The 18,700-nt window shown below is 34.6% G+C and overlaps 1 protein-coding gene across 2 annotated transcripts in view; it reads right to left on the bottom strand.

Annotated features, from left to right (window-relative positions):
- LOC128990280 (cadherin-23-like) overlaps positions 1 to 18,700 on the bottom strand; it is a 99,450-nt gene that overhangs the window by 16,233 nt on the left and 64,517 nt on the right. For both annotated transcript variants that reach the window (XR_008490510.1, XM_054412599.1), the window contains exons 7-25: positions 17,983 to 18,144; positions 17,392 to 17,521; positions 15,111 to 15,283; positions 14,361 to 14,558; positions 13,119 to 13,257; positions 12,569 to 12,696; positions 11,811 to 11,938; positions 11,107 to 11,232; positions 10,493 to 10,641; positions 9,551 to 9,882; positions 9,009 to 9,323; positions 7,976 to 8,249; positions 7,290 to 7,454; positions 6,731 to 6,973; positions 6,017 to 6,105; positions 2,784 to 2,941; positions 2,209 to 2,393; positions 890 to 978; positions 243 to 377 (exon numbers count right to left, since the gene is read on the bottom strand). Coding sequence is in view for 1 of the 2 variants with exons in the window: in XM_054412599.1 (XP_054268574.1) it covers positions 243 to 377; positions 890 to 978; positions 2,209 to 2,393; positions 2,784 to 2,941; positions 6,017 to 6,105; positions 6,731 to 6,973; positions 7,290 to 7,454; positions 7,976 to 8,249; positions 9,009 to 9,323; positions 9,551 to 9,882; positions 10,493 to 10,641; positions 11,107 to 11,232; positions 11,811 to 11,938; positions 12,569 to 12,696; positions 13,119 to 13,257; positions 14,361 to 14,558; positions 15,111 to 15,283; positions 17,392 to 17,521; positions 17,983 to 18,144 (3,318 nt within the window). In the remaining variant the exon portion in view is untranslated. The remainder of the gene's footprint in view (positions 1 to 242; positions 378 to 889; positions 979 to 2,208; positions 2,394 to 2,783; positions 2,942 to 6,016; positions 6,106 to 6,730; positions 6,974 to 7,289; positions 7,455 to 7,975; positions 8,250 to 9,008; positions 9,324 to 9,550; positions 9,883 to 10,492; positions 10,642 to 11,106; positions 11,233 to 11,810; positions 11,939 to 12,568; positions 12,697 to 13,118; positions 13,258 to 14,360; positions 14,559 to 15,110; positions 15,284 to 17,391; positions 17,522 to 17,982; positions 18,145 to 18,700) is intronic.

Genomic DNA, 18,700 nt, shown 5'->3' with positions numbered 1-18,700 from the left:
TTTTGAAGCACAGGTAAAACAAGTACTTTCTAAAGCTCAATTATCAAGGACGGACAGTTCAATCTTTTTTCAACCCAGCATAAAAGTTTCTGACTTTACGTAGGATAGTAAAACCAGCCCAGCTAATGTTTGAGTACAGGATTATTTTATGCATATTATGGGCTCAAAAACATATTTTACATTCTATTTGGTAAATGATTTTTGTAAGATAAGCTTGTGAAGGAAATGATCAACTAACAAACCTCTGGAATTCGAATAGTTATATTCTGAGGAGGATAGATGAACTGTGGTGAGTTATCGTTGAAATCAGTCACACAAATGTTCAAATTGCCAACAACTGAGTTTGGAGGTGTGCCAAGGTCTTGCAGATTTATAGCCTAGAATGTGAAATAATTAGTGAGTAGACATAAACATAACGATAATAACTATCATAGACAATTTACCAACATATTACAGTGTTCTCACGATGTTCGAGCTCAATATGAATAGCTTTAATCTGAATCATTCACTTATAAAGAAAAATTTTTGATCAAGCATGGGAAAGTAATTAATTGTACCCTAAAGCACGTTTCATACAAAGTATAAAATTAAAATTAATCTACAAATATACTGTACATGAAAAAAAAATTTCATAAGTTTGTAATTAATATTACACTGAATGTATTTTATTAATGAGAATTTTTTGTCCAAATAAAGTCACGTGGAGTAGGTGAACTCCCCACTTGACTGCCCCAATGATTCTAACTAAGATTAACATGTAACTGTTACTAATAACACTAGGTTTCCAGACCCCCATATATCTAAAGCTACGTTGGTTTGATGAGTAAAATAATATAAGGTACATTTATCTATTTGTTTATGGTAAAGATTGAAATTTACATGTACATACCAGGGTATAATTTCCATATTTTGCTTTCAATGAGCTGGGCGAATAAAGTCTTGCTGACCAGTGGTCAAGTGGTTCAATTTCAAACAAACCTGCAAAACACATGAGCCACATAATATGAAGAAGCAGTCAACTAAACTAAACTAACTGTGGCCCAATGAAATAGGGAGGTAAAACCACTATCTATACAGAATACAAAATTTTAACCATAATGTTACAGTAACTAAAATTACTTTTCTTCATACTGTCCAGAAAACAGCTGTTTTTGCCGTTTTTGGTTCTCTAAATCGTATGCAAAATCATTGATTTTGGGTGACTTCAAATAAGGAAAAAACATATGGTAATTTTTTTGGTTCTCAAACCTCAACATTTATTCATGTCACATTATGATAACATTTTGTTTACTATTACTAGATATTTGAAACACACACTATGAAAACGCTGCCAATCACACAATATTTTAAGTTACTCGTATGTTTGTAAAAACAGAAATGTAAACTCAGAAAAATGTATAATTTATGAAGACTGTTGCGTCATAAAGAGCCCACTTTCACTCCTATTGATGAAAACTACTATTTCATCACTCTGTGTACAAAAGTACCTTATATCCGTACAGCAATGAGCTTAAACTAAAATTGTTTTCTGTTCTATCAAAACGAAAACACCAGCTGTTACCCGCGGGCTTCGCCCGGTTTGACTTCATAAGTTTTAATACACCTATTCCTATTTATTTCCATATTTTTGGAAAAAATTTGAAAAAAGTCAATAAGTAGATGAATTATGTACTTAAAATAAAATTACCCTATTCGCACAATACCACAACAATTTAGTATTTGACAGTTCTCAATGTGTATCACAGCTTTTTGTTGCTACTTTGTTCAAATAAAATATTATCATAAATTCCAATAAAAAGTTAATAGTGCGGCACCCTACTGGTAAACCTTGTAACTTTATAATGCTATTAAACATAGAACCAACTTGTTTAATTGAAACAGTTGTTAGGATTCATTAATCTATATATTTATTTAATGATGAAAGGCAATTTTTTGCGTCAAAATTGTGGGTCTCTGGGAAGTCGTAGAATGACAGGAGAGGGCTCAAATGAAAGTTATTAGTTTGTACAGAAAATATCTATGGAAAGCAAATAGAAAAGGCATCTTTTCATCTGCTACAAATATAGAGAGGAATTTTGTTTTTGAGTAAAGAACCCTAAGCACATCATCCAGATTAACATGAAAAATATTATAAGATAGTAATCTGTAGATGCCACACTACTTTTTTAGCCCGTTTTTAATATTTTGTTATTCCTACAATTACTTTACCTTCTTCATTGCCCGCCAAAATGGAGAAGGAGACCCAGCCGTTTGGAGTGTTTGGATCATCGTCATCAGAAGCTTTGAGAGAGAAGATAGTTTCTCCTGGCTCATGAAACTCAGTGACAACCACACAGGACTCTGGGAGGGATGTGAACATTGGTGGCTCATCATTCACATCCAAAATAGTCACTCTGAAACATGCAACATGATCTGTACCAATCTAGTGGCTTGGAGAATGCAAAGGAAGTATACAGGTTTTACATTGTGAAAATAATAAGGGTGTCTTCGTTGTTTTAGGGTGACCTTTTGCAACCAATAGCTGATTATTTGATAAATTCTGGTCACAAAACTGCTTTATAAAATAAATCCCACTTAGTGAAGTGGCATAGGCTGAAATTCTGGAACCTAGGAGGCTGAAGTGGGGTTTTATGTTGTTTCACAGTTTAGGAAAAACATTTGGTGGTGTATTTGATCAGAAAATACAGGTGAATAACAGAGTATGTATATTGCTAGAAAGCTTGTAACACAGTAATTTTCTAGTTTTTAGAGAAAGTAACCCATGAAATGTCCCAAACACTTACCCAATCTGTTTGAAAGCGTTTCTACTCTCCCCACTAGAGTAGCCAAACTGATAGTTGTCCCACGCTTCTACAATCAGAATGTACGAGGCTTGTTCCTCCCTGTCCAGACGATCAGACACATTCAACACCCCTGTCTCTGGGTTGATTTGAAATTTCCCCTAAAAAAATAATAAAATAAAAATTTACAGTAAGAGTTCAAATTTAAAAAAATTACTATAGTACCTAAATTCAATTAAGATCAAACTCTAAAGAAATATATTTGAACATTGTTAAAAGTAAATACCTCTGCCGCAGCAAACCTGCAGACTAAGCAAATTTCAACTTGTCTGATTACATTTATACTAAAATATTTCCATAAATAAATAAGAAACATATTCACTCCCAATTTAAATAACATTAGATTAAACGAGTGCTTAGGTTTGCTGCTACGGGGAAGGTCAAAAGTTTTTTTTTTTGGACCATACGTCCCTAGAATAGGATAAAATAAATAAGTTTGTCACATTTTATCAACATATATGTTTTTACATGGAATAAACAAGTAAACTACAACAGTTTTCATTTTCTCCATAAGAATAACATGGGAATTTTAAATTACTCTATTTTAATTTTTTCCCTTTCCGTTAGGCATATAACAGCGCTTTAGTATACAAATAATCTTTTTTTTTCTAAGCTTTATAAAATGATTTGGAAAGAAATTGCAAATTTTTTGGTTTTTAGGGTCAAAAATGGGAAAACCCCTTTTTTTCTCCATAACCCCCTCCCCCCACCCCCCATAAACCCTTGTTCCCATGGTCCGATCATGCTGGTTCGCGAACTCATTCGAATAAATGTAGGTTTGCACGTTTATACCAAATTTCATCAAAATCGGATCATTTTTGCTTGAGGACACACATATACATATGGGTGTTTTTGGCCTCGGGGACCTCTGCACGAAAAATTAAATCGGTCCTGGGTCCAGGTCTTACCATGAGACCTACGGTAATAGCTTATTCCCTATATAGTAAATTCGCTAAAACACAAAAATAAAACATTGAATTAGACAACTGACTAACAACAGAAAACAACAAATAATTAACCACAATCAGCTGATAATTAAAGATAGAGCAATATAATTATACAGGGTGAATTTTAAATGAGTTCCCCCCCTACTTTTTTCTACATTTCTTAAGATATCATCACCGGACCACGTCAGATCATTGTTTAGTAGTAAGTACTTCATTTTGACTGGGTATACATTTTTGGCCGCCATCTTGGATCCGCCATATTGGATACAAAGTTTTTTTTTCAAATGTAAAGGTAGGGTTGTGACCCATTATTTCAAATTAGAATTTTACGCTGATTACAATGCCGCAATTAGTTTTAAAAAATCTTGATTCGTTCTTAAGTTATGAGGACTTTTTATAACTTTATTTTTAGCGCATTTTAACATTGTGCATTTACAAACTAAGACCATAATCTCAAAATAGTGCTAGATAAAGATAAGTATACACCACCATTCATTGTCGACATATTTTCACTTGGTTATGACGGATGTAGTTTTTTTTAACCGCCATCTTGGATCCGCCATTTTGAAATGTGATCAATTAATTTAAATATTAAGGTGGTGTTGTGACCCATCATTTTGAGTTACTTTTTTATGCTGAACTCAATGCCGCAATCCGTTTTTAATTTGCATCTTTGGATTTTGAAATATTGAAATTTTAAATAAGAGTATTTTAATATTTCATCAAGAAAGCTTGATAACCAAAAACGGATTGCAGCATTGAGTCCAGTATAAAAAAGTAACTCAAAATGATGGGTCACAACACCACCTTCATATTTAAATTAATTGATCACATTTCAAAATGGTGGATCCAAGATGGCGGCTGAAAAAACTACATCCGTCATAACCAAGTGAAAATATGTCGACATTGAATGGTGGTGTATACTTATCTTTATCTAGCACTATTTTGAGATTATGGTCTTAGTTTGTTAATACACAATGTTAAAATGGGCTAAAAATAAAGTTATAAAAAGTCCTCATAACTTTAGAACGAATCAAGATTTTTTTAAACTAATTGCGGCATTGTAATCAGCGTAAAATTCTAATTTGAAATAATGGGTCACAACCCTACCTTTACTTTTGAAAAAAAAACTTTGTATCCAATATGGCGGATCCAAGATGGCGGCCAAAAATGTATACCCAGTCAAAATGAAGTACTTACTACTAAACAATGATCTGACGTGGTCCGGAGATGATATCTTAAGAAATGTAGAAAAAAGTAGGGGGGGAACTCATTTAAAATTCACCCTGTATATAATCTATCTATACTTATTTAATACGCAAGCAGGTTTTTTGTGACAATTACTCCTCCGAAACTACTGAACCGATTTACATGTTCTTGGTGTCATTGGAAAGAGTGTAACGTGAAGTTGTGCAGGAAACTTTCTTTTTAGGGAAATAATTAGAGGGTGAGGCCCTAGGGCCCTTTAAAGTTCCGTATTTCTCCATAAGATTAACATGGGAAACAAAAATTGTTATGAAACTCCAGCTGTTATCAGAAATTAAAAGTGAGAAGAAGGACATATGTTAATTGTAAACAGTCAATAAGTTTGCTAATTTACAGTTAGTTTGCTACAAACATTTAATTACTTGGTTGAAATGAAATAGTTACTATTTGAATTTGGGTTGGCGTAAATATTACAATGGAAAAAAACGAAAGAACCTGGATAAATTGATATACTAAAAAGAAAACTGAATTAACATTGTGCTACATTTCTTAGTAATCATTGAAAGAGACGATTTGCAAACTATGGAAACATAGGAAAATCATAGAACATCACCATTCACCAAGGGGAAGAAATAGAAATAATGTGTGTTTTCTTTTTTGTTTTTTTTGTTTTTTTTTTTTATAATCGTTATTATGGACAACCTAATGCGGCTATGAGTAAGGCTATTTGTAGAAAACACTAAAAAACAAAATCAGCTTTTGAAAATGATAAGATATTTACAACAAATGTTGATTACATCGATCTGTTATGTACATCTTGAGTATTACATAATCTTTGAGTCGAATCTTTTAAAGTCATCAACAATTATGACTGTTATTCGTTTTAAAATAACGCCTGTAATACTTAGCAATTGCTCGATTTTGAGCAACAGGGACACTAGTTGATTAATTATTATTGCTACCTTGTTGTATATCAATATTACATAATTGGCTTACACTATAGTGCACACTTATGTTAATTACCAGTGAAGAAATCCGGTCAAGTAAATAAGTAATTTTGCCATAATCCCCCGAATCAGCATCATGAGCTTCAATCACTGTCACTTCAGCCCCTGAAAAAATAATACAAATCGGTAAAAAAACAAAGCGAATACTTTACACAAAGCAGTTGTTTAGGAAGTTGATTTGGGCATTGTGGCAATGTCCCTACATTGTCACAATCCCCAAATCAACTCTTAGTGCGAATTTAGTGGAAGGTAGCCATGTTTTACTTGCAGTTGGCATATTTCCCCAGTAAATAACTAAAAGGCAAATTAAATTTTCCTCAATACAATTTTACACGGGATCAGGTTTTACGTTTTTAAGGTCTTTGGACATTTCATCTGAAGCTTCTGCACGGCTGTTTTTAAAGAGGATTTCATGAGTAAAAGGTAAGTACCTGGGGACCAATCCATGGCTCGGTACAGTTTATTTCCATTTTACCCCTATATCCGAGTAATCTTCAGTGTAATCTTTGCTCAATAGTCTCATGAAAACGAACATGCTCATGAAATGAAAACAACTGATGTTTTCCCCTTTGTACTGTATTTTGTAATTTGCTATAGTATACTGTGGATGGCTTGTTATAATAATCTTACAATATGTCCCATCATAACAATTAGAGCTAAAACTTTTTGGAGTCCATTACGAATTTGAGATTATTAAAATATTAAGTGTTGATTTAAGTTTGCTAATCACCTATTGGAGTGTCTTCTCTCAGTGTGATGTTGCTGATGTTTCCGATAAAGTATGGATTATTGTCGTTCTCGTCAATGACTTGTACGAACACGTCAACGTAGGAGGACCGTGGTGGTATGCCTGAGTCTGTAGCTCGCACGGACATGTTCAGCCATGGAGTCTGCTCGTGGTCAATACGATTGGCAACAACGATCTCTCCAGTCTGCTGATCCAGATGTACTAACTCTGTTATCTTGGGAGCACCTGAAACATGGAAAATATATGTAAGTAGCCAGAATTATAGATTAGATGCATTTTTTTATAGATTTATTGTCCCTAATAATCAAACGATCCAAATTTAAAGGTAGGCTATGTTTATGGTTAGCATATAAAGCTACTTTTGCTTGTCCTTTTGATACCCATTATGAGTAAAGAGCATACAATGTACATAGGAGAAAGGTATTTATTCAAGAATTGACAGCTAAAATATTGTGAACATAACACTATTTTCTCTATATCCATTATTTGTATATTTTCAAATTATTTATCCTCATGGTGTATCTATAGTCAATGATGATACCTTCCAGACTGTAAGTGATGGTTCTGTTCTTGTCTGCATCGTCCGCTACAACGTTGATGATGGGAACACCAAGTTGACTGTTCTCTGTTATGAAACGTCGGTAGAAAGGCTTCCTGAACATTGGATTGTTGTCGTTTTCATCTTCTATCACGATTGTCAGTACACCTGTTGGTACAGAGACATTCTAAATACTCTTTTCTTTTCATCCACCCATTCATTTAATTTGTATTATTTTTAATAATTGTACCCTTGTTGTAACGGAGGGATTTATTTGGTTGAGATACATACAGTTTTAGAATCCTTATTATTCAAATATGGTTAGTTTTAGCTAAATGAATTTCTAAATTTTATAGATGTTCATTGGAAACTTAATTTCAATGCTGCTAGTAGAAATTCAATTTAAAAAATCTTTGGGTAGTCATATCGCAAGATTTTGCATACTCAGTTCCACATCTGGACTTTTAATATTATGTTTGGTCAACTACATTAAATTATGACAACAGTTGTAATTTAATGTCAAATGTTAAATTAGTGACAACCCAAGTTATAGTTTTGACAATCAGATTTGAAAATCAAGCAATGAAGCTCTGAAACAAGTCATACGCGAAACAATCATCATGCAAAGTAAATTATTTGTGAAAAAAATTTACCTTGACTTACAAAAGCAAAGATTGATGGATACATACCTGACGTGATCTGTTTTCCATTCATTGATGCTGTGTCTTCAACTCTTATTGCCAACCTTATCACCTCCACCCGCTCTCGATCCAGGAGTTTTACAACTCGTAACAATCCGTCGACCGGGTTCAACTCAAAAGCAGACAAGAAGTCAAACTCGGATGGTTTTATGATTGTTCCTTCTTCACTTCTGGCTTCACAATCCTCTCTGTCTATTGAAAATCTTAGAGACGACTTTTCATCTGGATCAGTCGCTATCACCCGATGAACAAACTGTCCTACCTAGAAGTAGAAGAGGAATAATGATAGTGATTTAACATAAAGAAATTTGAAACCAAGAAACTGTTTTTGTTGTTTACAATTCCAAATTAAATTGGTGTATTGACCCAAAGTTAGACCGAGAAGAAATTTTCCATACAATTTTAAAATTCTATAATATTTTTAAACTGAAAATCAAATGTGCTAATTGTAATTTTTTGCCTTCCGTACAAAAAACACAAAAACCATAATTAGTTGGATCTTGGATGTTTAGTTGGATAATTAGTTTTAAGCTTTGCATAAAAGATCACAAACTTTACCTATTGTATTTTTTGTTTGTAGACACTCTTTTCTCTTTTACACTCTTTACTCATTTTTGACAGGCAAGGTACAGTGTTTTTTTCATGTAGTGGGTTTAAATAGTGCATGTTAACTCACAGGTAAATATGGTGGAGTATTTTTTTTATCTAATCAAGTCTTGAAAAACTACTACTTGTGGCTCACCAAACTCTTAAACTTATCGTAGGCTCTAGAATTTTTTATTTAGACCAAGCTCGAGATTGACTGTCCACCATATTAACCAATATGAGAGTCTCAGTAGCTGCATATTATCTTCCAAGGAGATTGTTACAGTTAAAACTACCACTGCATCAGTAAACACACGGAGTAGGTAGTTATTTTTTCACATACAAATTTTACAAACCAACGTTTTTTAGATGCTATGAGATTAGAAAGAGGATCTAAATGTGAATGACTCTCCCCACATTTCACAGGTTTAATCACCTTGGTGTTCTCCATGACTCGAACAGTGCCAGGATCAATCAACACAGGAGGTTTGTTGTTGACGTCTTGTATTTTGATTTCCACTTGTGTAGTCGCCGTCATTTGATGTTTCCCAATACCTCCATCAAGAGCCACCACCACCATGCTGTATTGCATTGTCCGCGGGTCAGTTCCATCTGGGTCTAGGCTTGCTCCGTTGGCAACGCTCAGTATTCCTGAGGTCGGGTCAATCACAAACTTGTCACCCGCACCAGACTGGATGCGATACACTACTTGGTTGTTGGGTGATGATGCATCGTCATCTGACGCTTTCACCTGGAAAATATAGATGGTACACCTTCAGATATACTCTAGGGAGTTTTGGTTGTAACATTAAACATAATATGGCTTTTTGACATCAAAAATTTCTATCAAATGTTAAACCATAACTATGGCCACACCTACAAGGGAGCAAGACTTAAAGTGTTCACATGTTAACAAATTAACTGTAAAGAATAAATGTCATTTTATCACGATTATAACTAAAACAATGTAAAAATCACCTGCAAAACAGTGCTGCCCCCTTTCAAATCTTCAGGTACCGTCTGTTCATACAATTCGTGCTCAAAGTAAGGTTCGTTATCGTTGATATCCTGGACATAGACCAGTAGAGGCACTTCTGAGAACAGAGAAGGTGTGCCGAGATCCTTGGCTCTGATTGTGAGATGAACACTTCTCACACTGACATCTGCTGGGCCGCCTTGCGTACGAGCGAGTTTCTCAAAGTCTATGTGTGACGATGGCCGGACGAGCCCCAGTGTTTTATCTACCGTGAAGTTAGACACAGAAGCATCCCACTCTACAATACTGTAGTGCACCTGACTGTTCAGAGTACCTGGGGATGATAAAAGGTTTGGAATTTTTGGTTTAGATTGCTAAATCAAGTAACTTACTCAACACAATAATAATTTATCATTTTAGATAACTAAATGAAAATAACACAGGAAAAATATCAAAGATGATAACAATGAACGATATTGGTTATTATTCTAAACACATTACTGCTGTTCAAGGTTTATTAGATTATCCACCTTTGATACTACCAAGCTGATAAACGTTGTATGGCTTTTCATGAACTGAAAGCCAGAATGAGAATTTATAGACATTTTCATAGCCTATGAGACCTATGTCTTTTCTTGATTGGTGAACCTACACACAGATAACGGTAGTAATGGCATTGTCACATCCCTTCAGCCACTGGTTATTGGTGTGATTTGATCCTGTGTCTCCACGAGCAGAAGTCCAATGCTTCTAACCAGCCTTACCTCATACCATGGTAATGTCCAATGGGGAAATAATCATAACTGTGAACCAAATTCCTTACAATAAGACAGAAACCTTTTATCAGTTTAAAAGACTGGTATATCTACAATATTTAATGCGAAACCATAACATGAAAAAGCATTCTATGAAAGTTAATTTCATCAAGATAGTCATATACATACCATTGAGGTCCAAATCCCTTGCTTCTACGATGAGAGGTGAATCGAAATCGGATTGGTTTTCTTGGAGTCTGGCTTCATATTTGCTGTGTACAAACTGTGGAGCATTATCGTTTACATCTTCGATGTTTAGGATCAGCTGCACCGAGTTCCTGCAATTAATAAATTTACACATTAAGAAAATAATCAAACATAATTTTCATAAATTTATATTACCTTAATCAATGAACAAGCACTTTTTTGAATGAGGATTCATAATAAAAAAATAATAGTGCAATAATAGTTTAGAGCTTTCTCTAGAAGTCCTATGAATCATCTTACTTAAAATATCTAAAAAAAAACCTTATTTACCTCAAAGCGTATGCCATAAAAAGTGGAGAAAATATTTTTTGTGAATTTCCCATATAGGGAATAATCTATTACTGTAGGTCACATGGTAAGACCTGGGCCCGGGATGGATTTATTTTTCCACTTTGAGGTCCCAGAGGCCAAAAATACCATTCGTTCCAATATGTAGCCTGCATGCCAACTGACTCTAAAACAAATGTACTATTTTATTTGATTAAAAATCAGCTTCCAAAGTTCTAAAGCATCAAAGAGCTTCACCAACAACTGACCTGTTCCCCAGACCTCGACTGTCTCTGGCCTCTATGGTGAGGAAGTGTCTTGACACCAACTCTCGATCAAAAGCTGGACTCTCCTCCTTTATTGAGATCACCCCAGTGATGGGATCCAGTGATAATCTGCAACATAAATGTTGTGCAATCATTAACAAGGCTATCCAGAGCTTTAATTATTTGTTGTGCGATAATAGCATGCTATCAAAATATGGATCACTCAAACTGCCTTTCCTGGAGAATTGGTTGGTCTGCATGTCACAAGTGAGGCAGTGCTTCAACGGCATACTTGTGTTGTTTTTACTTTGGCTTTCAAAACCTTATTACTTTGACTTGTGTTTTAAATATTTAAAAAATATTTTTCCTACGCTAGTGGCATTTCACAAAAGTTCAACGTGAGATTAATGTTTTTGTGGGTATGCCAGTCCCTTCCGCACCGAAGTCCGAGACGCTAACCACTAGGCCAGCAACACACCTAATATAGCCTTCACAATATTATCTAGTAAAATTCTGGGTGTTCCACTGTCAGCTGTACCATTTGGCTTGGATGTTCATGTAGACTTCTTATATTACTGTTGTAAATTCTGAAACTTGTGTTTCATCTTCATTTTAAAATGACCTGTTGTCAAGTAAATGTTTTTTCTTTATTTTAGCAGAAATTTTACAGCTGTTATTGTTAAGTTTGTCTTTAGCCGATCACTCACAGATCAGCAATGCTGCCGCCAAGGTTGGTGTAGCGGACGCCTCTCGTCCCCAGGTCTCCAGAGTCCCTGTCATGGGCTTGAACCTTCACCACCACTGTGCCAATTCTAGAGTTCTCTGCCAGCCTGGCCTGTAGATCACAACAAATCATGTGTATCGTGAATAAAATGTTTGTGTTGGTTATCTTCCTGAGTAATATAGCTTTAAAAATTTCAAGAGTCAAGACATGATGAATATTACGGGCTGCATTTAATTTGTGAAAATTACAACTTCTGTGAAATAAGTGCTGTGAAATGAATGATCAGGTTTTGATGATCCTTGAACATACATGAGAATCATTCAAACATTTCAAAAATTTTGCACCTACAAAAGCAATTAAGCAGTTAACATTTTTGTTTCAATTCTTAAACACTGCTGTGTTAATTACTAGGACTAATTACATAGTGTTATTCTTTGAAATTAAGAAGAAGTTAAAATAAGGAAGAAAAGCCTTGTTATATTCCAATAAAAAACTAAGTGATTGACTCTATCATATTAGATTAACACTGTATCTATATTATGTTATTAATAAAATCTAAAACACTGCTAACATAGAAGAGTGACAAAAAAATCTGCAAAAGAGTAAATTATATTAAAAAGGTAATTCTTAATAATATTCCTCAGGCTTATTAAATAAATCCCACTAATAATTTGTTACTCTCTTCTCTAAATATGTATGGTTAGTTTTAAATGGCTTAAACTTGCGGATTATATTGCTTACCTCATACACTGGTTTGGTGAATTCTGGGAAATTGTCATTCATGTCTCGTATGAACACAGTGACAGGTACACGGTTAGACTTCGGCCTCCTCTCAACAGTTTCCTTAGCCACTAAGGTGAAATTTATCACTGAAAAAATAAATGCATTAGGCCTACAATTCATTGGCACTTAAATATTTGTCATTATAAACATATTTTAGCTTTCTGCAAACAATAATAGTTTAGAACCAATATATTTGTTTAGTACAGCTATACAATCAAATTTATATCATTAAAAAAAGGATGATTTAAATATCATTCAAATGAAACAAGTTTAGAAAACGAATTGAGTACATTTCATAAAACTAAAGTTCAGTATATAGTAACTTTATTAATTTATAGCTAATTGCTTCAATTGCTGTAATGAAGTACTATAGTAAAAAATTCAGAATGAAAAGAGAGTTTTTATTTTACTGCAGTTCAGTTGAATAGTTACAGTGGTTTAATTCAAAATAAATTAAGTATCACCGGGTTACATTTTAATTTTTTTACTTTAGAAATAACTTTTTTACCAGATGATTTTTCAAAGTCGATTCTAGACGAATCTTTGACTCTTATTAGAAATGAAGCTTCGTTGATTCCTTGCCGGGGAGTTACTTCAAACACCCCATCATCATCTTCAATGAACATGTCAAATGTACCATTGTTACCCTGGAAAACAAAACGGAACAAAAACTTCATGAGCAGTTTTGTAAAGCTTTAAATTTTAAGAATCATTCTAAATAAATAGGCCTATACATTATCATATAGTTTCATTAATCAACCTTCGCACCAGTTTTCAGACGACTAATTTTTTTGGCACCTGACCCTTTATTGGGATGGATGAAATGACCCTTCTAACCAATGGACACTGCTCAATCTTGCCCAGCTCTATTGCCACAACTGAAAAGTGTGGGAGCGCTCTTCCATTCTTGCAGCGTCCTTCCCGATGTAGCCTTGTCTCTGGTAGATTGCCTTCCTCTACGCTGCCAAGAGTTTGACAGGGATAACTCCAGCAATCACCAAAACGGTTCGGACACCGTGAGGTACGCGGAAGCTACCCTGAGTGCCGCCTGACTCTCGTGCAACCTTTATGCTTCTTTGTTGAGCGCGTCTACCCAAACCTCAGAGCCGTAGAGAAGAACGGACTGGACCGCAGACATTAAGAGTCTTTTACGGCTGGACCGAGGACCCCGACATTGGCCATAAGATTACTAAGAGCAGCGACACTCCTAGCAGCCTTGTCTGCCATACAAAAGATCTGATACCACCAGTTCAACTTGTTGTGAAATTCCTCTGAATCACTTTGACATTGGGTTGATAAGTAACTATTGGAGTGTGAATTTTAGAATCACTGAAAATCTGTGACAGAGCTGTGACCCTGAGTGTTAAACTATAGGGCATGGTTGAGAATTACTTTTTAATACATCTTCCTTCCGGATTGCTAAGTACTGCATTCATAGAAAATATTTGAGATTAGAGTTTTACAACACAAAAACAACAGGTTGCGAAGATGAGAGCGTTGAGTGTAGAATGACGATATGACAGTTTTGATAATGACTGAAATCAGCTAGTATGAGACTCATTGCTGAACTTCAATGAATACAGCTTTGGTATGGGAATCTTCTTAAAGTTTAAATTTTATGACAAAAAACACTTCATTGTACTGATGGCTTTTTAGAACTTGAATCTTCTCCGGTGTTTCGGTGAGGAAGTTAAAAATTAACATAACACTCCATCATACAGCATAATGTTTACCAACTAGTTGTACCCACCTGGTCGTAATCAAACACTTGAGGCACAACATGGCCGAGGAAGGTGAGTGGAGTGTTAGCAGGAGCGTTCTCGTTCACCTCACAAGCGTACATCTTGCTGCGGAATGTGGGAGTTTCGTCGTTCACGTCCATCAGTATAATGGTAACTTCTGTCCGCACTGTCGGCGCAGGATACACTGCTCTTGATTCCTCTTGAGCCTGGAAACAAAACATTATACAATCAGTGTTAAGCGTAGGAAACCTATAACTGCTCAATTAGACTACAGTAGTTCAAAAGTTTGCTCAATTATGAAGCATTAACTTTTTTCATTTTTTAAAGAAGTTGGTTCCTTTCGCCTGCTTTTTGTAGAGCACAGCAATAATGAGCTAAGCAAAGGTTGTGGGTGATGCAGTGCAGTACAAGAGTAACAGTGTACTGATAAATTTAGTGTTGGGCAAACCCATGATATCGCTCCCATAGATTTATACTACTGACAGAGCCTTCACATAGCAAAATTTTTATACTCCCAACAGGGTAAATTTTAGGTTACTGAAAACAAATATTTCCATAATTTACTTTCAAGTTGAGGAAATAAGCCTCATTAGAATAAGGAATATTTTTGTAATTTACTCTTTTTGGGAAAATAATACCTCTTTTAATCGAGATATTTGAACTAAAACGTTCAAATTTATTGTTTTAACACACAAGCCAGTCTTCTAGATCAAGCTTTTTTTGAAATCCTGCTGCAATTTGCAATATAAATCACCCACCATAATCTCCATTATGTAAGCACCATTGCTGTTGCTGGCTGATTCCCTGTCTAACTTCGTTGTTGTAAAGACAAGTCCAGAGTGAGCATCGATGTCGAAGACTCCTTCTCCTCCCCGAGTGATCGAGTAGAGTATACGGTTGTTGACCCCTCGGTCTCCATCCACCGCTCTCACTGCAAATTATGTTATCTTACACATCCACTTTTACCATTGAAACAAGAAATGCCAATCATAATCTATCATGTGGTTGTTGTGAATAGTTAGAATATGAACCACTTGGGTAATGATCATCCACTAATTGCTCTTCATGGTGTCCTTATACTAAAATTCAATAGCTAAGTACTGTTGATTTAGTTTTGTTAAGGGAAGATTTCAATTTTAATTTCATAACAAATTAAGTAGGTAAATTGTACTTAAGATTTTTACAATCATAATTATAGAAGCTCTCCTTAATCTAAAGAAAATTGTATCTACTTGTTGGTCAAACTTTTTGACTTTCTAGATAGAACAGGGGTTCCCAGAAGGGATCTTCGTATGCACTGGAATTTTTGGGGGATTTTAGGTGGGATTTTATTTTAGATTATATTGACATTAATAATCTATTAAGTAATTTAAAAAAACCTTAATTTTTTGTTATTTGTTTTATTTTTAGACCTTATTAACTGTTGCAACATAATTTTGGCTATTCATAATTAAAATTTGTTCCTCGCATCAAAGTGATGTCTTCGGGTCCGTGGGGAATGTCAATCCCCACCTGAGAATGGTTTAAATACACCGAACTAAGAACATTTCAACATAATGTTTACATATTTATATTGTAACCCACAACCCACTAACTTACGGTTGTGTTACTGACACAATTTCATACAAAATGGATGACATTTTGCAAATATGACAATGGTAATTGCCTTCGCTAACAAGTGGATATAGGATGTTAAGATATTGCCGCGATTACGGTAGATGGTGATGATGTCTTTGCAACCGTGGAGGAATGTCAAGATTGCCAAGATCTGAGATCATAAGAGGTGATGATGGTGTCTTTGCGACCACAGAGGAAAGAGTGTCAAGATCTCCCCGTTTTTGGGGCAATGTCAAGATTCTGAGATTACGGGAGTGGACATTTTTGCAACCGTGAGTGAATGTTAAAACATTGCCACAGTCGCAGATTATTGTCATGACAACTTTATAATGCAGGCAGATAGAAAACTGAATTCTCGGAGAGGTCAGGAGATAACTAGTTCTATTTCCTTCATTCATGTAGAGGCTAACTGGTCTTGCGTTTGTATGTTTGTGGCTTAACATTTTTTTCTTAATCGGATGAAAAGTCCGCCCCCCAAATCTGCTGTATTGAGCAAGACCATTTCTTCTTTTCTAAATTATCCAAATATCTATTGTGACTATTTCATCGTCCTCATAATTTTTGTATTGGAAAACGGATGTTAAAAATTCTGTATTGACCTTATATATGTTTAACGTGAGAGATGATGGTGATGCCATCGCATAGGGATGTGAAGATATTGCCACGATCATGGGAAGTAGTGATGATGTCTATCTATCAGCTATCTAATGTGAATATTTCTTTGTCCTTATAATTTTTGTATTGGAAAACGAATGTTCCTAATAAACATTCTGTATTGCCAGTTAACTTACCTAGTGTTTATATTTTTTTTACTTTAGAAAATCCTTGAAATTTTGGATTTGGTGTGGGAATACAGCATGTGGTTTTTTAGGGGGGGGAGAAAGGTGGGCCTTGTGCCCTTGACCTTGGGGGGACTGGCACCTCTGATCTAGAACTGGGCTCAACTGTCTTTAACTATCCACTTTTTAAAAGACGATTTGAAAAAAAACCAGCTGCTATTATTGAATCGATATTTATTCTAACGTAACGCACATACTTAATTCATTTTGACATTCAAAACTAAATTAAAATAATTAAATTGTTTTTGACCCTTTAAGGATTTGTTATTTTCAGCTAGTGTGCTCCCAGATTCAGTGTCTTGTTCAAATCTTGCTTTAATCTTGTCATGTTCTGTTTCTTCTCACCTTGAAGACATGGTTATATTTATCACTGATTTTGCTTATCACTGATGGAAAATATCTAAAATACAGTAATGCTCTAGATAACATTCCTGGATGGATTCCCAACAGCAGAACATTGTGAAACTTCTGTAAAAATCAGTAGTGATGGAAAAATGTGTCAATAACCTTTAATAAACTTGAACTCTCCAAGCCCATGAAAACTTAAAAACAACGAATTTCTGTTATAAAATAAGCACTTTACCTTGCAATACAGATGTTCCTACAGGAGCGTCCTCACTCACTCTCGTCACAGGAGAGACAACCACAAACTCTGGAGGCTGATCTTCCACGTCCTGTACCTTCACCAAGATGGCCGCTGTTGCAGTATTTATCTGTAAATATCATGAAATCTCGGATATTTTTTCATATTTGAACGCCTTAAAGTTTTTTTTTTTTTTTTTTTAGTTAAAGATAGATAATGAAAACATTTAAATTCTTAATTGTCTTTAGTATGAAATTTTCAAAATTATATTGAAAAAATAAAAGCAATATTTTAAACACAACAAAAAACAATGCAAAAACGCACCTTCACTTTTTTAACACACTATAATATTCACTTTTTCACAAAAGGTCAAATTAACCACTAACCAAAATAACTTGGTCTTTAAACTCCTGGCCTAAGGCTATCCATCATCTTTACCAAAAACTTCTCATGATAATTTGAGAGGGACGAAAACAGTGGAATCGTTACAAACACCATCTACTTCCCAAGAAAACTTGTTCATGGTTTAAACTCTGTTAAAAATAAGTGTTTAAAGCAAATACTGAAGCTGTGCATACAAATTACTCTTACCCTTTCATTGTTTGATCTATCCATTGCTAGAACTCTAAGCTGATAAAGGAACTTTCTTTCATAATCCAATCGGCCCACAAGCCGAATGACTCCTTTTCCATTTACAGTTGAAACAGAGAATAAATCATTCTCACCGTCTAACTCCTGAAGGCTATATACAACCTGCAAGAAAGTTTGCAATAAAGATTACAAAATATTTGTAAAGATTGTAGTAAAAAAACTTTGAATACAGGATTTTGTTGAGGTATTTTAATTTTACATTACTGGTTAGCAAAGCTGTAGTTTTTCTTCTTTTTAAATAACAATAAGGCCTAATATTTAAAAGTAGTACTATACACAGGGAAGCATTTATAATAAATCTGTGTGGTTGTAGTGCTTGTCAAATAAAATTAGACAATATACTGTAGTACATCACCAGATAAATCATGAAAATGATCAGACACTTTTTACAATTATTTAAAAACTGGTCACACTGTCGTTGATCATTGTTATAATGATCAACTAATGATAAAAAATAAACTATTGATAAAAAATCACTATTGATAAAAAATCGCTATTGATAAATTTCTGATGGTCCTAGCTAAAAAATAACAGCCAGTCTAATTCATAACATACGTACACTCCTTTTTCATATTAATCTTTAATTTACAACGGCATTTAAACATACTTGGTTGACAATAAAAAGGTTTTCATTGTTCAAAACTGGGTCTTAGTATAA

Source organism: Macrosteles quadrilineatus, unplaced genomic scaffold, assembly GCF_028750875.1.
Source record: "Macrosteles quadrilineatus isolate MER2022 unplaced genomic scaffold, UCM_ALF_1.0 Scaffold_3__2_contigs__length_128488019, whole genome shotgun sequence".
Classification (NCBI taxonomy): Eukaryota; Metazoa; Arthropoda; class Insecta; order Hemiptera; family Cicadellidae; genus Macrosteles; species Macrosteles quadrilineatus.
This window is presented reverse-complemented; position numbering and strand designations above follow the sequence as displayed.